Raw genomic sequence first — 16536 nt, forward strand, 5'->3', positions numbered from 1 at the left:
GCTAATTATTTGCCGGCTGTCAGTGAAGCAGAGCGGGGCTGTGCGGGGGGTGCGTTGCTAATTGCCGGCAGCGGCTGCGGCTCGGGTCGCTGCTCTTGGCCACTTGGCTGGTGGTGGAAGCTGTTGTTGATGCACGGGCAACCGGGTTGCTTGCTGAAATGGTAGCCAAGGCACGTTTGCCAACAACTATTGCAGTAGGGAGGGTAACCGTTAGCAAACTGGGGTTTCGTATCAATATTGGTGGGGGACGCGATGGGGAAATGACGCACAGAAGGGCGCTGGTGGCTGTCTGGTTCAGGGCGGTGTGTTTATGTGAAGCAGATGGTTGACTGCTTTACTTTGCCAGCAGATTATGGAGTTGGCTTCGAACCATCTTGCGTGGTTTCACGGGAATGCAGGGATCCCGTCTGCAGCAGAACGTTGCTGCCTTGAGCGTGTTACCTGGGGTCAGAGCTGGCTGTAATGCTCTGATGTGGAAGGTGGCTGTGTTCTGGGGTGGTCCTCACCATCCGCAATGTCCTGTGTGACCAAAGGCATGCTGATGTTGCAGTGCCATTGAAAGGCTCCAGTGCTGGATGTCCCAGGGTATTTTGCAGGTGCCTCTTGCCAGACTTACCTCAAGTGCTGATAAAGCAACCTCATGCTGAGTTTCCTGAGCTGCTGTTTTGGGATTCCTCCTCCAATGTGATGCTGCATTTGGGAAAGAAATAAAAGGAGGTTGTAGCTGCTGGGCAGAATGGTGTGGCCAGGGAGTAGTTGGGTCAGCGTTGTCCTACTGCTCCCACAGGAAATGTCACCTTGCTTTATATTCCCAAACCATCCTTGTTTTCTGACTCTGCAGTTCTGCAAGGTGTGGGGTTACAGAGAGGGGGTAAGGCAGGATATTAGGGAAAAACCTTCCAGAGAGACACGTTAAGATGAACATGGCCAACAGTGGCAGAGATTGAAAGCTCTTAATCTTTATCACTATCAAACAGCTATTGAAGAAGAGATGGTGTGTGGCTTTGGGTTTGGTTTTGGTTTGGTTTTGTTGTTGTTTTGTTGTTTTTTTTAAATTGGCTGCTGGAGCTAAACTGTCCCAAGTAAATTAAACCACGTTCCAGAGTCATTAAACCCAGATTAACCTTGACCCTGGCCTGCCCATCACCCAAAGAACCATTGCTATTAAAAACGCAAATTTCATTTTCAAGCCTTCTGCTCTTAGAATCGATGCCAGGGTGTACCAGCACCTATCTGAAATCAATGTCTTGCCTTGGTGCTTGCTGTAGTTCTCTAGCCAAATGCTGCTGCTTTCACTGTCAGCTTTGAGTAATGCTGCAAGGTCTCCGTGGTCAGGACAGTGCTGTTTTGTCCTACCTGTTCTTCCCCTTAGATTTTGAAAGGCAGAGCTTCATTCCCTTGTTTCACAGAGGGCCTGGATGCTTGGGTATCAAGGTTCAATGTGTTTTGGCAGCAATGGCTTGGCATAGCTCAGTGGTGGTCTAGTGCCAAGTGCTAGTTCTTACTTCATTAGAAAGCTTCAGTTTAGCGGTGATGGAAGAGCAAAGTGATGCAGGAGAAGAGCCTGTGGTCTGGATATCTACATAGTCCTTCAATGGGCTGCAAAATTCGGGCTGAAAAACTAAATGGTGTTTATTTTTCAGCTGAAACTTTTTATGCTTGAAAGTGCAGATTTGAGTCAGCCAAAATTTTCACTGAGTTTTGTCACCTTATGAAGTTACTTCAGTGTGGCATAACAAGAAATAGAACTAGATTAGAAAAAAATTTTGCTTTTTTGGAAACTACTTTAGTTGGAACCTTATGTCATTTTAAGTTTGAAAAATGCTCAAGCCCTTGAGTGAAATTCCTCTCCTCGTGGTTAAGTGTAACCCACGTGATTAAATTTACACCATCATTTTTCTCTTTGTGGGGAAAGTGGGCTGCCAGCAAATGGAACATTGGTTTTGATTTCTCTGTGTGCAGACCACTGTCTAGAATGGGGCTGAACAAGGGTGGTTGTTCTCTTTGTACATAGCAAGACAAAAACTTCTCTGTAACTTAAATACAAGTTACTGAAGGACTGCGGACAGAAATAAATGAATAAGGATTTTAGTAACCCGTATTTAAACTATCGTGTATGACTTCTAAACCTTCATAGCTATTGAAAAATTGGGAAGGGCAATCCAGGAATGTTGTCACTGAGAATGGGAGTTATTTGATACTACATGGTTACTGGAAATTATTGATTGAAAAAGCTCCAGCTTTTTAGGAAATGCCATAAACCCAGACATTTTAGATGGATGGCAAGGAAATCTGTAGAAGCATGCTCCCTTCTCTGCAAATAACCTTTATGGTATATAAGTCTTCCAATAGGAGGATACAAAGATATTTAAATACTTTAGATTTAAATTTAAAGTTATGCTGGATGGTGCAGTTACAGTGCATAATACTATTTTCTCTTTCCTCTGACTTTTTTTTTTTTTTTTTTTAAATCACTTAAGAGAAGGTGCTCTCTGTATTGTACAGAGGCTGGAACAGCAGCAGGAAAATGTGACTTTGAAATAATGGGATCTATAAGAATAGGCAATTTCGTTCAAGTATAGTGATTTAGTGCCCTGTTAGTGTCCTGATCTATAACTCCATTTCCAAAGACTGTAAGTTTCCTCACAAGCATAATGACAGGCTTAAAACTTGTGAGACTAATGCCACAGCTTTCTCTGTCCTCAGCTGTTCCACATAATTACAGGAGTAAGGGAATTTTGTTCTGTCCTAACGGATTAGCTCCAAGAGGAATAAATCAGATAATGTTATTGCCTTCTTGTTTCTTTCCCTCCCTCTCTAAAAAGTGAGATAGCCTACATGGTGCAGTGCAAAGCCAGGGCTGGTAATGTTTTTTCTTGCCTACAGTCTGTGACATGGATGTGATCCCAATTCCAGTGTCACCAGGGCAAACCTCTTGTAGCGCTCTGGTTCTGCTGTTTGTTGCTTTTGGTACTAATTTCAGCTTCTGTGTTCACTCTGCTCACAGACGATGGCCCTTACTCGAAGGGGAGCAAGGACTCCGGTGGGATGGACGCAGCCCTGGTCTCCAGGAGGCAAAGCATCCCAGGTAAAGGAGGGGAGGAGTTCCTGCTCCAAAACTGAGGCATCCATTACACTTTAACTGACTACCCCTAAAATGGGTAAAACCCTCCAAAAAGCCCATTTTGGTGCATCAGTCAGCAAGGCTTTTGCTGGGGAGCAGAAATGGTAGTAACCAGTCTCAGTGAGTGGTATGTTACTGGTGCAATCACAGTCTGGTGTGGAGCTGTTGATGGTGGCTACAGTGAGCCGGGAAAGGACTGGTTCTTGTGGTGGGCTGACACCCACAAAGAGGAAAACAGCAGCAAAGAAGAGAGGGAAGAGGCACTGCCACATCCCAGCTCGCCGGGTGGGGAGGGAGACTGGCAGTGTCTGGCAAGCTTCGTATTTCCCATGTGTGACTAAGTTTGTTTTGATATTTAGTCAGTCACAGCAGACTGGTGTATGAGATAAACCTTCCCATGCAGGAACACCCCTGGGGGCTGAAGAGGGAATGGAGAAATGGTAGTACGTTTGCCACTGGTAGTGCTGGGCTTTGTCTACCAGCAGCACGCCAGCAGGTTTGGATGGGCTACTCCAGACAACTCAGCTCCTTCCTAATAAGGCCTGGGGCTTCATTTTGACTTCTGACCATGAATGACCCAGTCACAGGTTTGGTTTAGTGTGCTATAGGGGGTGGGAAGGAAACAGGGCCCTTTTGCCATTGCTTCATCATTCTGCAGTTTTTCTAGGGGATATCTTCTGCATCCTCTGGGGCTTCTGCAACACATTGCCACTGTACTGCAGCCCTGATGGAGACGGGCTGACTCCCTGCTCACAAGATGCAGTCTGTCCAACAACTCGGGGCATCTTAATAGGGAGGGCAAAATTCAGGTGTGCTCTTCCTGCCCTGGAATGCTCTGCGTAACAAAATCCGAATGTATGCTAATAGAAGAAATCCAAGATCACTCTCCTATGATGCCTAAAGAGCATGTCTTGAAGGACCAGATCGTGCTTAACTAGTTCACTTTTACATCTGTGTGTGTCTGTTGAAGCAGCAATAGATTATAGTGGTACTGGTCAGAATCCCTTATTGCTTACCTTGATAGATCGATCTCAGGGACTTGCCTTTTTTCGGAGCAGTGGTTTCTCCTTGAACCCATAACAATGGATAATTGCACTCTGGGAGTTCTCATTTTAAACACTTATCAAGGATCAAAATTAAACCCCATTGAAGAGCTAATAATCTCCCCTTGCGGCACCATCTGTGTGGATCAGTCATGTCTGTAGTTGAGAGGAAATTTGCAGGATAGTGCCGGATGGTGTTCCTTCCAGCATGGCAGGGAGCCCCCACAAAGTTTCTGGCAGCCCCTGGGATCCTGGGTTGGTGAATTGAAAACTAAGTTACTGTAGTTGGCAAGGGATCAAAATTGAGTTTAAAAAGCAGAAACATTGTGGACCTGACATTTTACAACGAGCTGCCAGTGCCACGTTAAATAGGTGCCCAGCAGTGCCTGAACACCTTCCAGACTGGCGCTAGATTGCAAAGAGGTTCCCCACTCACGTTAATCAAGAGCATAGATTAGTCTTGGAAGTGCTTTACAAAACAGGTACTGCATGGCAGGACTTGGAAGTGGGGTGCAATTTCTGGTGCTGTGGTGGCATTACACAAGGAGCAAAGTGCTAGTAGTGACGAGGCGCCATGCTGCCAAATGACACTGTGTTTTCTCCCAGTGAAAAAGGATGGAGGGGGGAAGCCCTGCACCAGCATGGACCTTCTGTGTCAATATGTTAAGAGACCCTGCCTTGCTCTGGAAATCATAGTGTACAAGAGGTTTCTAATGTTCCCTCTCCAAATAGAGCATCTAATTTAAACCTGATGGGGTTTGGCTGTGCAAACAACCTCCTGGGCTATTTGGAGCATGGGTTCTTGTCCACAGCTGTGCGTCTGCTGTTTGCCATGTGCTGCCAATGCCCATCACCACCTTCCCCTGCATGGTCTTGGAGAAAGGCACCCTGTGTGAGGGAGACTGTTTTCCTCCTGTAAAATTATGGGAGATTTTAGAATACCAGAGGTAGTGGAGGTGGATGGATCATGTTGTAGACAAATGCTGCAAAAGCTTCTTAGAGGAGGCTCTGGCAAGGCATGAAAGTCATCTCATTTGCCCCAGGGCTAGTCCTCCTTTGAGCAAAGAGTGCGAGTGCCGTCATGTGGATTAATGTGGAGCTGCCTTTGCCAAGTCTGCAGAGCTCTTGGTCCTTCCTCAGGCTGGTGCTGGCCCTCTTCCTAACTTACTCCCCTCCTCCATGTCAAATCCAGAGGTTGGAATAGTTTAGGGACCCTGGTTTTGTAAAACCCAGATGAGGGGTGTACTAGGCTCAAAACTGGCATCAGGTTGGGCTTATATTTTGGTGCTGGACAAACAAGAATGTCATTTTGGACTAAAGGAAAGTAAAATGTATGCTGCCTGCAGCAAACAGAAGTGGAACTGGTGCAGCAGGTGTGGGGTGTGCACCCCCTAAACCTGACCCTTCCATACGTATTATGGCTGACAGCGCATGTGGAACCAGTTGTGTTGTACGAGTGACTCATGTTTTCAATTCCAGCTGTGAATGATGTGGGTGATATGGACGAGGTTTAACTTAGACTAGGTGCAGATGGGTGGGGAAACTGCTGTGAATGAACTAAGGTCATGCCTCCCCCTCCTTCCCCTGCTGATGGCAGGATCCCGCCCCTCTCCACATTGTATTCTTTTTCTTCCAACTCTGTTGATGTCTCAGATTTTTTTAATCACATTATTTTAAGATCCACCCTGTTCTGTCCGTTCAGACAGCTATTCCAGGTCCATAGCATCCTCCTACGTGGTCACTGTGACTGCCTGACATGTAGCCCTCCTAACACCCTCCCCACTCTGTCAAACATAGTTCCTGAGGTAGTCTCCCTGGACCGTTGTTGAGATCCCATCACCCTGGTTTTGAGTCCTTCCACTGCCACCACCAGCACACTGAAACACAAGGTTTTATCCTCTCACAAGCCCTCACTCCTCTGCCTTGTTCTGCTTGTCCTACCTGCCAGACCTGCATGCCAATGCTTTCCCTCCACCAGGACACACTTCTGTTTCACAACTTAATTTTAAATGGACTGAAGCTTTCTCTTCTTGCTAATTGTACAAATCATTCCAGGTCTGCTCTCCCGCCACCTGTAGGAAAAGGCTGCCCTTGGGACTGGGAGGAATGTGCCTTCCACTGAGATGTTTGTCTTTATTCCTAATCTTTCAGAAGAGTTCAGAGGGGTCACCATCGTGGAGCTGATTAAAAAGGAAGGAAGCACCCTTGGATTAACCATTTCAGGTGGCACAGACAAAGATGGAAAGCCAAGAGTCTCCAATCTGAGACCAGGAGGACTGGCTGCAAGGTGAGAGATGGAAATGGGGTGCAGAAAGCACAGTAAAACCAGAGGGAATAGTTGCATGTTCTAGCTACCGAATGAATATGGTTATAATTAAAATAGTTGGCACCCAACTCCCTTTTTTCAAGTGCCCCAGAATGCAAGGTTGTTGCTTCAGTAGGTAGAACGTCTTCTATTTTGAGTTATTTTCTATGCTCTGTGCAATTATGCTCTGAAATTTTGTGTAGGGATATTTGGGATTCTGTGAAATTAGACAGCCTTGTCAGAGGAGCTGCATGGTACAATACATCTTGATCAAGCTAAGTGGTTTAATATTGTATCTGTTCTGAATACTGAGTGTGAATGTAATGTTATTGGCTCAGAAAAGGAATGGGAGAAGAAAGGCTCCAAGAAGCAGAGAAAGGGAAGGAGTAATTGAACAATTTTGCAGAAAACAGGAAAAAGGAAAGATATTTTCTTTTTCTGCACTGGGTTTTTTTTCCAGACAGCTCTTGGTGTGCTTCTCTTTGACTGATTGCTCTACATGAATGGGAACTGAGCAACAAAAAGAGAGGTTGTGAACATGTATACCCTGATTGTTGCTGTATGTACCGATCTGAACACTTGCCACTGGGAAAGACAGATGGCTTCGATTTTAGCACTTCCCTGATAGCAGGCACATGCAGTCAGACAGCTAAGATCAGCCCAGTGTTGGTGGCTTGTTCAGAGTCCCCCAGTTACTAAATGTTCATCAGGCACATCCAGGCTGAGTGTAGCAGATTTTGTGCTACTACTGTTCTGTTGTTTTTTTTTTTTCTTCGTGTTTATTTTTGCAGAAGTGACCAGCTGAACGTCGGGGATTACATCAAGTCGGTGAATGGCATTAACCTGACCAAGCTGCGGCACGATGAGATCATAAGCCTGCTGAAAAACGTGGGCGAAAGGGTAGTGCTGGAAGTAGAGTACGAGCTCCCGCCAGCCGGTGGGTGCCTCTCCGATAACACTGCTCTCTTTTCTTGGCTGCTTTTTGTCCTGGGGTACAGATGGGCTTCCTCGTGCATTAACTGTTGTGGCCAGGGCAGTATCCAGGGGCATTTTGACGTTCTGCCTTCATCTGCTGGCGGAGCGGCGGAGGATGCTGCAGAGCTATGTGCAGTCGGAGCAGAGTGCTTTTTCCGGCACAGTGGGTGCCTGTTCATGCACACTGCTGGGAGATGGCTGATTAGGTCTGTCTTGCCTCGGAGTGACTCAGTAGCACAGGCCAATCTGCCTCCTGATGCTGCTTCGGCTTGTTTTTCTTTTTCCCTTTTGGAGCACGGCTATGGGAGGCTTCATTCAGTCTTAAGCACGTATTGCCAGATCCCCTTTCCTGAACTGTGGCAAATGCTGTTATTCCTCAAGATGCTTTGAAATGTTATGTGTTTTCAGAAGGGAAGCTGAAGCAATCTGCTTTCCAGCTAAGGAGCCCTGGCAGAAGCTGGCAAGGCCAACTCACTTTAACAGGGCTTGTGTCCTGACACGGGAGACTGTGTTGCCTTTTCCCTTGTTTGTTTGTTCTGATTAAAACAAATTCCTCGATACAGTTTCTCATCACAGGCTTTCCATTGTGAAAACGCTCTCCACAGTTATTACTCATTCAGTTACCTAAATCAATCAGAGGATGATTGGACAGAAGAAATAGAACAACTAAAAATAAGCCGAGAGGCAAAACAAAAATAATGAAATGTAAATGTTTTGCCCCAGATAGGAAGCTATCTTACACTGCATAGCTTTGGTATAGCTGCTCCCGTTATGTGAAAAGTATTGAATGTATAAATGATGATATAAAGGCCTAGGAAATAAAAAAAATAATAATCTGAATTAACTAAATCTCAGTCTATCATCCCTCTCCGTTCTGCTGCAAATATTAGTTAGCTGTAGCACACAGCCCTGGTAAAACCCTGTGTTTCAAGTTTCCCATGTTCTCATACTACTAGAGGTGACAGCTCTTAACCTTTCTCCGTAGCTGGGAGCCTGGCTATCAGGAATCTGATAAGCTGTACTTACCAGCTAAGGAGCAGGGCCAATGCCCCATGGCTCGATCAATAGCAGCGATGCAAAATGTCCCCAGCTCTGAATGGGCAGGGACACACACACTGAAACAGTGACTCCTCTCCAATGAGATTATTGATGCTGTTTATGACTAATCCAAACAAAGAGGCACTGAAAAATACAGGGAATTGTCAATTATTGCCTTGTTCCAGTTCATTGTGGGCTTTTATCTGCGGTGAGGGTTTGTTATTGCTGTGTGCACCCGCCTCTCTCTCTCATTCTCTCTCTTTCCCTGGGCAAAGAGCAGAAATAGAGTGCAATTCATTCGCTTGTGCTTGTGGGTTTGAATTTTTCTCCCCACTTTGTAATTTCCTGCTCTGGAAGAGACCTTGCAAGTCCAAGTGTGGTTTTCAGGCCACTGTGTCACATCATCTCTTTCATAAATAAGCAAGCCCTGTGTTAACACTAGCTTAGGTTTCCCTGCTCCCCACTGATCTTACGAAAGGCTGTTGCAGCACTTCATGCTTGAGTGCTTAGGATGGAAATTGGGTGGTTTCTGAACTCATTTGTGGATGCTTTATACCCTTTTCTTGGTATGTGAGTATCACCCCTTAGCTGGGAGCCTTCCCGTGCCCTGAGCTTTTCCCTTCTGGAGCGTTTCCAGGCTGTGTCCCTGTTAGCAGCCTGTGTGCAGCAGCAGGAGCAAAGCGGCCATGCGGGGGACAGTGTTTTGGGGGTTTATTTGGCCTTGCCATTGGCTGATCCCCAGGGCTGTCTGCCTGCCAAGCAGTACCATGCCTCCACTTATGTCTTTTAGGTTAGTTTAAGAGTTAGTTTAGCCCAAATTTGGGTGCCGGCTGCAAGCCCTCAGGGTGCTTGGCAGTGAAGACCAATGTGGTCAGCGAGGACAGTGAGGAGGTTCACTCCAAAAACCCCCTCCTGAGCCAAGGAGGGGGGACACCAGCACAGACGTGCCTAGAAGAGCCTTCAACTCTGATTTGCCAGGTTGAAGTCAAGCTCTTTCTCTCCTTTCTGATTATCTTTGTGGCCATTCATTGCACTTGCCTTGAAGATTAGGAATTGATCTTTTTGGAGTGGACCAGGCTGAAATGCCACATGTGGTTCTGGGTGGAGAAGAATGGCAAATTGTCCCACATTCACCGCAGTAGTTCAATAAATCATTAAATATCAGGGGATGGCAAAGGACGGAAACAGTTTCTTTCTTTTTCTCTTTACTTTTGTACATTAAATAGTACTGTATATTTAACATAAAACTACCGAATTGCCCCTAGGATCAGTTTAAAGGATTCACTTAATCTTTTTTTAAAGTCAAAATATGAGAGGTAAGGGAAAAATGCCCAACATTTTACACTGAGGATTTGGGATTTTCATTTTCTTTAAGGTCAGACGGTGACTTGATTCCTTATTCTGCTGCTGGTTTTGTTTAATAAGTTTCCATCTGTGGGAGAAGCTTCTGGCTTTTGAGTAATGCTGAACGCATTAAAGCCAGCTGATAAACGAGATGGTTTTACTTGAATGTCAGAGTATTAACCAAGAAAAATTTGAGGGGAGATGCACAACACTGAGCTGGTGAAATCATCCTAAAACATGATAGTTGGTTCTGATGAAGGTTCACGTGTCAAGGTCAGGCTTTTTTTACCTCCAACAGGGAGGATACAATATGGGTATGGGGCTGGACTTTGATTTCAATGAGTTTTGGATGGGTTTTGGTATTATTTTGTAGGGTGGTGAAAAAAGCTTGTCTGGTGGCAACTGGGTCTTTCTCTCTTCCTTTAGTGCCGGAGAGCAGCGCTGGCATTATTCCCAAGACCATTGAGGTGTCCCTCTACAAGGAAGGCAACAGCTTTGGCTTCGTGTTGAGAGGTTAGTGGCTTCTCCAGTGGAAAACAAAAGAGCACTGGCAGAGGTGATTTGGGAAGTGGCAAGAGAAAATTAGGAAGAGGGATGTCATAAACCTCAGCCGAAAGCAAAAGCGTGTCCTGGAGAGCATCCCATGCAGCCTTCAGGGACTGCCGGCTGCCTAATCCAGGGCAGTCTTTTTGCTTTCAGGCTGCGTCAGCTGTTATGTGATAAATGGCTCTCCTTTCTCAGCACTCTCATTCAGACTTTCAAGCCTCCAGTGACTTACGGCTTTCCGGGTTTGATTACAGGGGGAGCCCATGAAGACTGGCACAAGTCCAGGCCGCTGGTGCTCACCTACGTGAGGCCGGGTGGCCCAGCAGACAGGTAATGCTTGTGTTGCACCTCCAATGTTTGCCTTCACAAGACAGACCAGCAGCTCTCACCATGCTCTTGGGCGTGTGTCCTTCTTGTCCTCCTTGACCCAAGGTTTCTCACACTGCTGGTGTGGAATGACACAGGTGGTGTGTGGGAAGGATGGGTCCAATGCTCATGGGCTGACCCGTGTGTAGATGTTACAGGTATAGGCAGAAGCTCCTCTTCCAGAGGCAGCCACTTAATTGAACCTGAGCAGAGGAAGAGCTGATGCTGTGTTAGAAACCAGGAGGCAGTCTATCTATTCTCATGCTGCTAATTTAATGTGATGGGCCTGGCACTATAAATAACCCAAACCGTTGTTCCAAGGAGTGTTCAATTCCTACAGGATCAAAGTAATCGGCTTTTTAATATATATATACACCCCCTATGTATATATAAAATGTATACAAAATTATATAATTATATGAGATATGCACAACATCTATAGCTATATTATAAATATATAAAAAAATATATAAAAATACATCTAAATATAAATGAATACATATATATACAAGCAGAAGTTTTTTTTAGTAACTTTTGCCTGTGGCTTCCTACAGGGAAGGGTCCTTGAAAATTGGGGACAGGCTGCTGAGCGTCGATGGGATCCCTCTGCACAGCATGACCCACGCCGATGCCCTCAACATCCTGCGGCAGTGCAGCCAGGAGGCACTCTTCCAGATCGAGTACGATGTGACCATCATGGGTAAGGCAAAGGTGGCTGTGGTCACATTTTCTCTAACTGCCTGGAAACCATGTGAGACTAGAGACAGCAACTGAGATACTCGGTTTCAGTGGAAAAATTGCCGAGCAACGCGCTGCCAACATGGGTGTAGGATGCAGAGTTCAAAGACGTCTATGTTAAAGGCATTTGAAATGCCCTTATCCGATGGCGTGCCTGGATGGGAATGATGACTGATTTTAGAGGAGGGGGGGAAAGGGGAGTTTCTAATGTAGGCAAAGAGGGCACAGGAGAAATGGGAGTTACAGGGCACTGGAATGTCGGCGCTCCGCCAGCACTGCAAATACACTATTAAATGTGTGCAGGGGAGTGAGCTGCAAGCAGGCAGAGACTTGATATGGCTACAGCTTTGGTTCTGAATTTTGACTTAATTCTAGAACTATTCTCTTTCTTAGAAATGTTAGTTCAGATCTGCTGCTGAAATAAATGTGGGGTAATCAACTGATTGACCCCAAAGACGATAGAATTTACTGGAGGGCAGAGGATGGGTATTTCTAAAAAGTGTTCTACACAGTAGATATTAAGTTTGAGGGTTTGGAGGGTTGGTGGTTTGTTTTTTTGTTTTGTGTTGTTTTTTATTTTATTTGATTTTCAGCTTCAAGCTCTGGGAAAGAGTTTATTATTAGCTGCTGTAAAGTAATTTTGAGCTGGCTTTGTGACACACAGCTGTTACTGCAGGGAGCGTTGTTAATGAGTTTAAGGTTACCACGGAGTCCGAAGCTGTGTTGGCTCTGGAAGCTCGTTGAGCTGTGCATTAGATTTTGATGTTGCATATATGTCTCCAGAGGGGTTTCTGCCTCCGCTGGAGCTACAAGCTGGCCTAGGTTGGAGTTTTTTTCCACAAATCTTGCAAACCAGTTCAGCACGTCTGAGCCTAGTATCCAGTAAGGAATAGGAGTCCGTGATACCAGGTTGTTTTGTGATTAGTCAGTGAGGAGGGAAAAAGGATCTGCAGCTGAGAGAGTTTAATACCACACTACCCCCAAGCTGAGAACAGCCAAACTCACTCCATGCAATGTGTGAGAGGGTTGCACCAGGACAAGGGAGCTTTTTGTGCCAGCCCTGAGGGCTTTCTGCTTCCTTTTGAGTCTCCTTCTCCCAAGCTTTCCCCTCCCTTTCAGCAGAAGCTCCACAAGTGTGGACATACTGGGTCTCCCCTGGGGCAGGAGGCTGCCAGGACCTGGGTAAGCATGTGCCACACAGACACGTGCTCTGCTGGAAGAGCTGGAAGGGAAACCTGCTGCCTCAGCCATTGCCTGCAACCTGACCTGCCTGGCTTCTGCCGTGCTACGGGAGCAGCTTCTCCTTAGAAATTGGCTGGTATTCATGAAAAAGAGGAAGTGCTTAAATGATGGAAAACAGAAACCACCTTAACCCTATTTTCTACCTTCCTATGTGCTTGGATTGTGGTAACTGCAGTGGTCAGTGAGGGATGCCCGTTCCTTTCCTTGCAGGCTGGCTGGGCTGGCAGCCCTGCCTGGGGAGGGGGCAAGCAGAGTTAAGGAGGGATTTTGCACGGAGCTGTCAAGTCTGAGCAGTAGCAAACAATTAATGGTGCGTGTGAAATGGGCTTTTTGGGGGGTTTTGTTGTTTGTATAGTCCCCCGGTGCCTTTGTTGCAGAAAGTTGATTGTTTTAAAACCTGACTTGGAGCAAAAATAGCCATGAAGGTGTCTGGGTATTTCTTCTTGAGTAATTCTCCCACATAAAAATGTTAGGGTTGAGTGAACACAGAGCGATGGTAGGGTTTTATGCAGTGATTCTCCATCTTGTGTTGCTATTACGGTGCACCACGACCAGATACTTCCCAAGATGTAAAAACAACCCCTTTCTTAGATAATTTCTGCATAGAAAGTACTTCTCCCCAACCTTGTAAAGGGATATTCTTGCTCTGCTTTCTTTTAAGGCAAGATGATGTAGAATGTTTAGCTTAAAGCAATTCTGCAGTTTTGCCAGGCAACAGCTAATAACTGCAACAGGAGATGAGTGCTTCAATCCCAAATCACAACTATTACAGACTCTTCGAAATCTCAGCTATTACAATTCTCTTTCCCAGCCCCAGGAAGACGATGAGGGAAGGGAGTAGGAGGTGCTGGAAGCCCTGTGGGGATGTTATTAGCCTGAAGGGAGCACTCCTAATTCCCTTTTTGAAAACTTGGTGAAGGGGCTGGAGGGACACGTGGCCACATAGTTCACTTGATTCTTTACAAGAGCTGGAGACATCACCATGAAGTGGTGCTTGACCTGTTCATCCCCAGGGAAAATAGAGTTTTTTGCCTTGGGCTCGCTCTCCACTGCGGCCGCACACACCGGGGTGGTGTGGGCTGACCCTCGAGGAGGGAAAGTTGTTTTTCTGCATCTGTCCTTGGTGAGAGACCAAGGCTTCCGCGGGGGAGTGTTGAATCACGGCGTTCCCCAGCTGGCTGCTTGGATTCCCAGCCAAAATTACGCGCTGAGGATGAACTGCATGGGGCCAGCCCCGCTCTCCATGTGAGGGACACGGCAGCTGCTTGCCACCACCACCGAGCATCCCCTGGCTGCTGGGCTTCCACCAGGGAGGCCAGGGTAGGACAGGGCCACAGCAGGCTTTTAATCAAATTGGCTGAGATTTCTCAAGGCCACCAAAGGAATTAAATTAATCTGCCATTTCCATTTAAAAGGAGTGCGAACTGTGCAGGCACCTCCCTTGGGCATTGGGAAAATCTCTGCCCTTTGCCAGATAAACGTTGCAATAAACAGATGCTTTCCCACTGTGACACTCTATCTTACAAACCCTGAAAAAAAAAAAAGGGGGGGGAGAAAAAAGTAAAAAACCAACAAGTAAACTGATCAGCCAGAAACTGGTGGCACTTAAATGGTAACTCTGTAAATAAGCTGTGTGTGCCATGATGCAAGGCACAGGGCTGCAAGGCTTTAGGGTTGACTCATGGAGGGGGTAAACTCTCAGCCAGAGATGACAACTGAGCAAAGTGACTTGCTGTGCCTTCTCCTCCTCTCCCTTCCCCTGGCTGCCCCTCCGCCTATTCATTTTTAGGCTGGAGATTTTTGGGTCTGTGGGACTCTCCTGCTGAGGGAGTGGCGGGCTGGTGGTGTCCCACAAATGGGTGAGCGCTTGGCATCTGCTGAGCAGTGGCAGGAGGTAGGGTCTGAAGAGGGACCTGTGAAGTAAGAAGCCTCCATGTGGCTGTGAAGCCAGAGGGATCACAAGCTTCTGCAATCACAAGCTGTGTCAGGAAGGGGGCAGCTCCCTGGTTTTCTTCTCCTAAGAGGCTGTGGTTTATTTTTTTGCATCTGCAAGTTTGGTACCTATTCCCTCTTCCCTTTCTCCCTTTCCCTTGTATTTTTGGACAAGTTGTGTGACAGCTGTGCCTCAATTTCCCAATCTGTAAATGGTACCATCATCCTCTGGAAAGCACAATTCATTGCCCGCAAAACACTTTTATACCCTTAAGTGAAAATCTGCAACAGTCATGCAAGGCAGCATATACATGTGTATTTTTTCTGTTTCTTGGTGACAAAACGCTAGAGAAATGGTGCAAGCTGCTGTATCCATATTAAACTTGGTGTCACTGGCCTCAGGGATGCTTGTTCTGCAACAGTGTGGTTTTTGTCTCAGTACATGCTGAGCAGCATTTGAGTTAAATATCTGGTGAGTCCTAAGCCTCCAGAATGACTGCTTAGACTCTCAGCTTGTGAGAAAGAATCTTGGTTTTAGAAAGGTGAGATTTGCTGTGAAACAGGAGAGCTGCAGATGTCTTTTCCACAGATGCTGGGTGAGGTTGCAGCCATGGGTGATGTTGCAGAAACACCTCATGGTGCCAAAGCAGCAACACCAATTGACTCCCTACAGTAAGGTTATTGCATGGCCTGCCCTGGCCTCTCCGTGCTTCCTTTTAAATTAGCTTGGGTGTAATAGCCCCGTGTTAATCACGCCTCACAAATATTGCTAAATAGCAGACTCCTGACCTTTGATTTGAGCCAAATCTTTCCCTAGAATAATTAATAGAGGTTTGGCTGGTAATGTCTCAACAAATGCCTCTACAAAATGGATTTGGAGTAATTCTCATCTATGCCACTGGAGATGAGAATTAAAAGGGATGTCAGGGTGGCCCATGTGGTGAGAGGTGAGACTGTGGGCTGGAGGCAGGACTGTGATTTCCTATAGTCTTATTGATCCTGGCATGGGAGGAGGTACCCAAAGCTCTTTCTTCTCACCATTGTGCTGAGACCTCCCTGGGAAACACTTGGCAAAGCTGTGAAGCTTGGATGCTGGGTAAAACTGAGAGGAGTAGGTATTTTCCTTGCAAAGAAAGGTCTACAACTCCGACAAGCTTTTTTTCTTTTTTCCTATCTCCTTCCCTTCAGCTGGAGGAATATAAATCTGTGACCCTCTGCAGAGGATATGTGCTAGACACACATGGGCTGCAAACCCAATATATAGCTGGTGTTTGCTGTTTGAAGAGATCCTCAGTCTCTTGTTGCTTCCTTTGCTAACAAAGGCTTAAGTGCACCTTCCACAGGCTTTAGCTGGGTGCTTTGTGTATCTTTTGATTGAATGGGGCTGTTCTTTTTGCCAGGGCCTGCAGGTCTCCCCAGGGCTCCTTTTCAACAGAGAATAAATAGTGTTTTATTTGAAGCCTGCACAACCTTTAACGTGGCTCATTTTTCCTCTTTCCTCCCCTGGGAAAAAGAGCACTGCAAGTAGACGAGAGCTTGAACATCTCCTGGCTGATCCTCAGGTGAAATTTCCAAGGGATGTTCCTTTCTCCAGAGACTCAGCATCTTCAACAAATTTCAGGAAAGACCTCACTGTGGCTTAGCTTCTGAGATCTGCATCAATGCTCCCGTTTATCAGAGAGCAAGAATGAGCCATGCATCAAGTTTTGGAGCCAAGTAGCATCAGCATTTTTAGCGGAGCATAGCTTTGCAAGAGAAAAGCTTTACTATGAATAATTAAGGGCTGAGGAGGCATCAAGCTCTCAAGGGCTCTGCTGGCCTTTCCTTCAAAGTGGATGGCTGGGTTTCTGTGAACTGCTCTTGTTGGGGGGGGGGGGGGGGGG

The 16536-nt window shown here is 46.3% G+C and overlaps 1 protein-coding gene across 10 annotated transcripts in view; it reads left to right on the forward strand.

Annotated features, from left to right (window-relative positions):
- Positions 1-16536, forward strand: part of GRIP2 (glutamate receptor interacting protein 2) — a 288332-nt gene that overhangs the window by 225232 nt on the left and 46564 nt on the right. For 6 of the 10 annotated variants that reach the window (XM_014946824.1, XM_014946823.1, XM_014946831.1 and 3 more), the window contains exons 2-7: positions 3008-3088; positions 6319-6454; positions 7264-7409; positions 10256-10342; positions 10630-10705; positions 11296-11441. In XM_014946824.1, the coding sequence (XP_014802310.1) occupies positions 3008-3088; positions 6319-6454; positions 7264-7409; positions 10256-10342; positions 10630-10705; positions 11296-11441 (672 nt within the window). The remainder of the gene's footprint in view (positions 1-3007; positions 3089-6318; positions 6455-7263; positions 7410-10255; positions 10343-10629; positions 10706-11295; positions 11442-16536) is intronic. The other 4 variants (XM_014946825.1, XM_014946822.1, XM_014946827.1 and 1 more) reach the window with 2 other exon arrangements.

Source organism: Calidris pugnax, unplaced genomic scaffold, assembly GCF_001431845.1.
Source record: "Calidris pugnax isolate Ruff unplaced genomic scaffold, ASM143184v1 scaffold81, whole genome shotgun sequence".
NCBI lineage: Eukaryota > Metazoa > Chordata > Aves > Charadriiformes > Scolopacidae > Calidris > Calidris pugnax.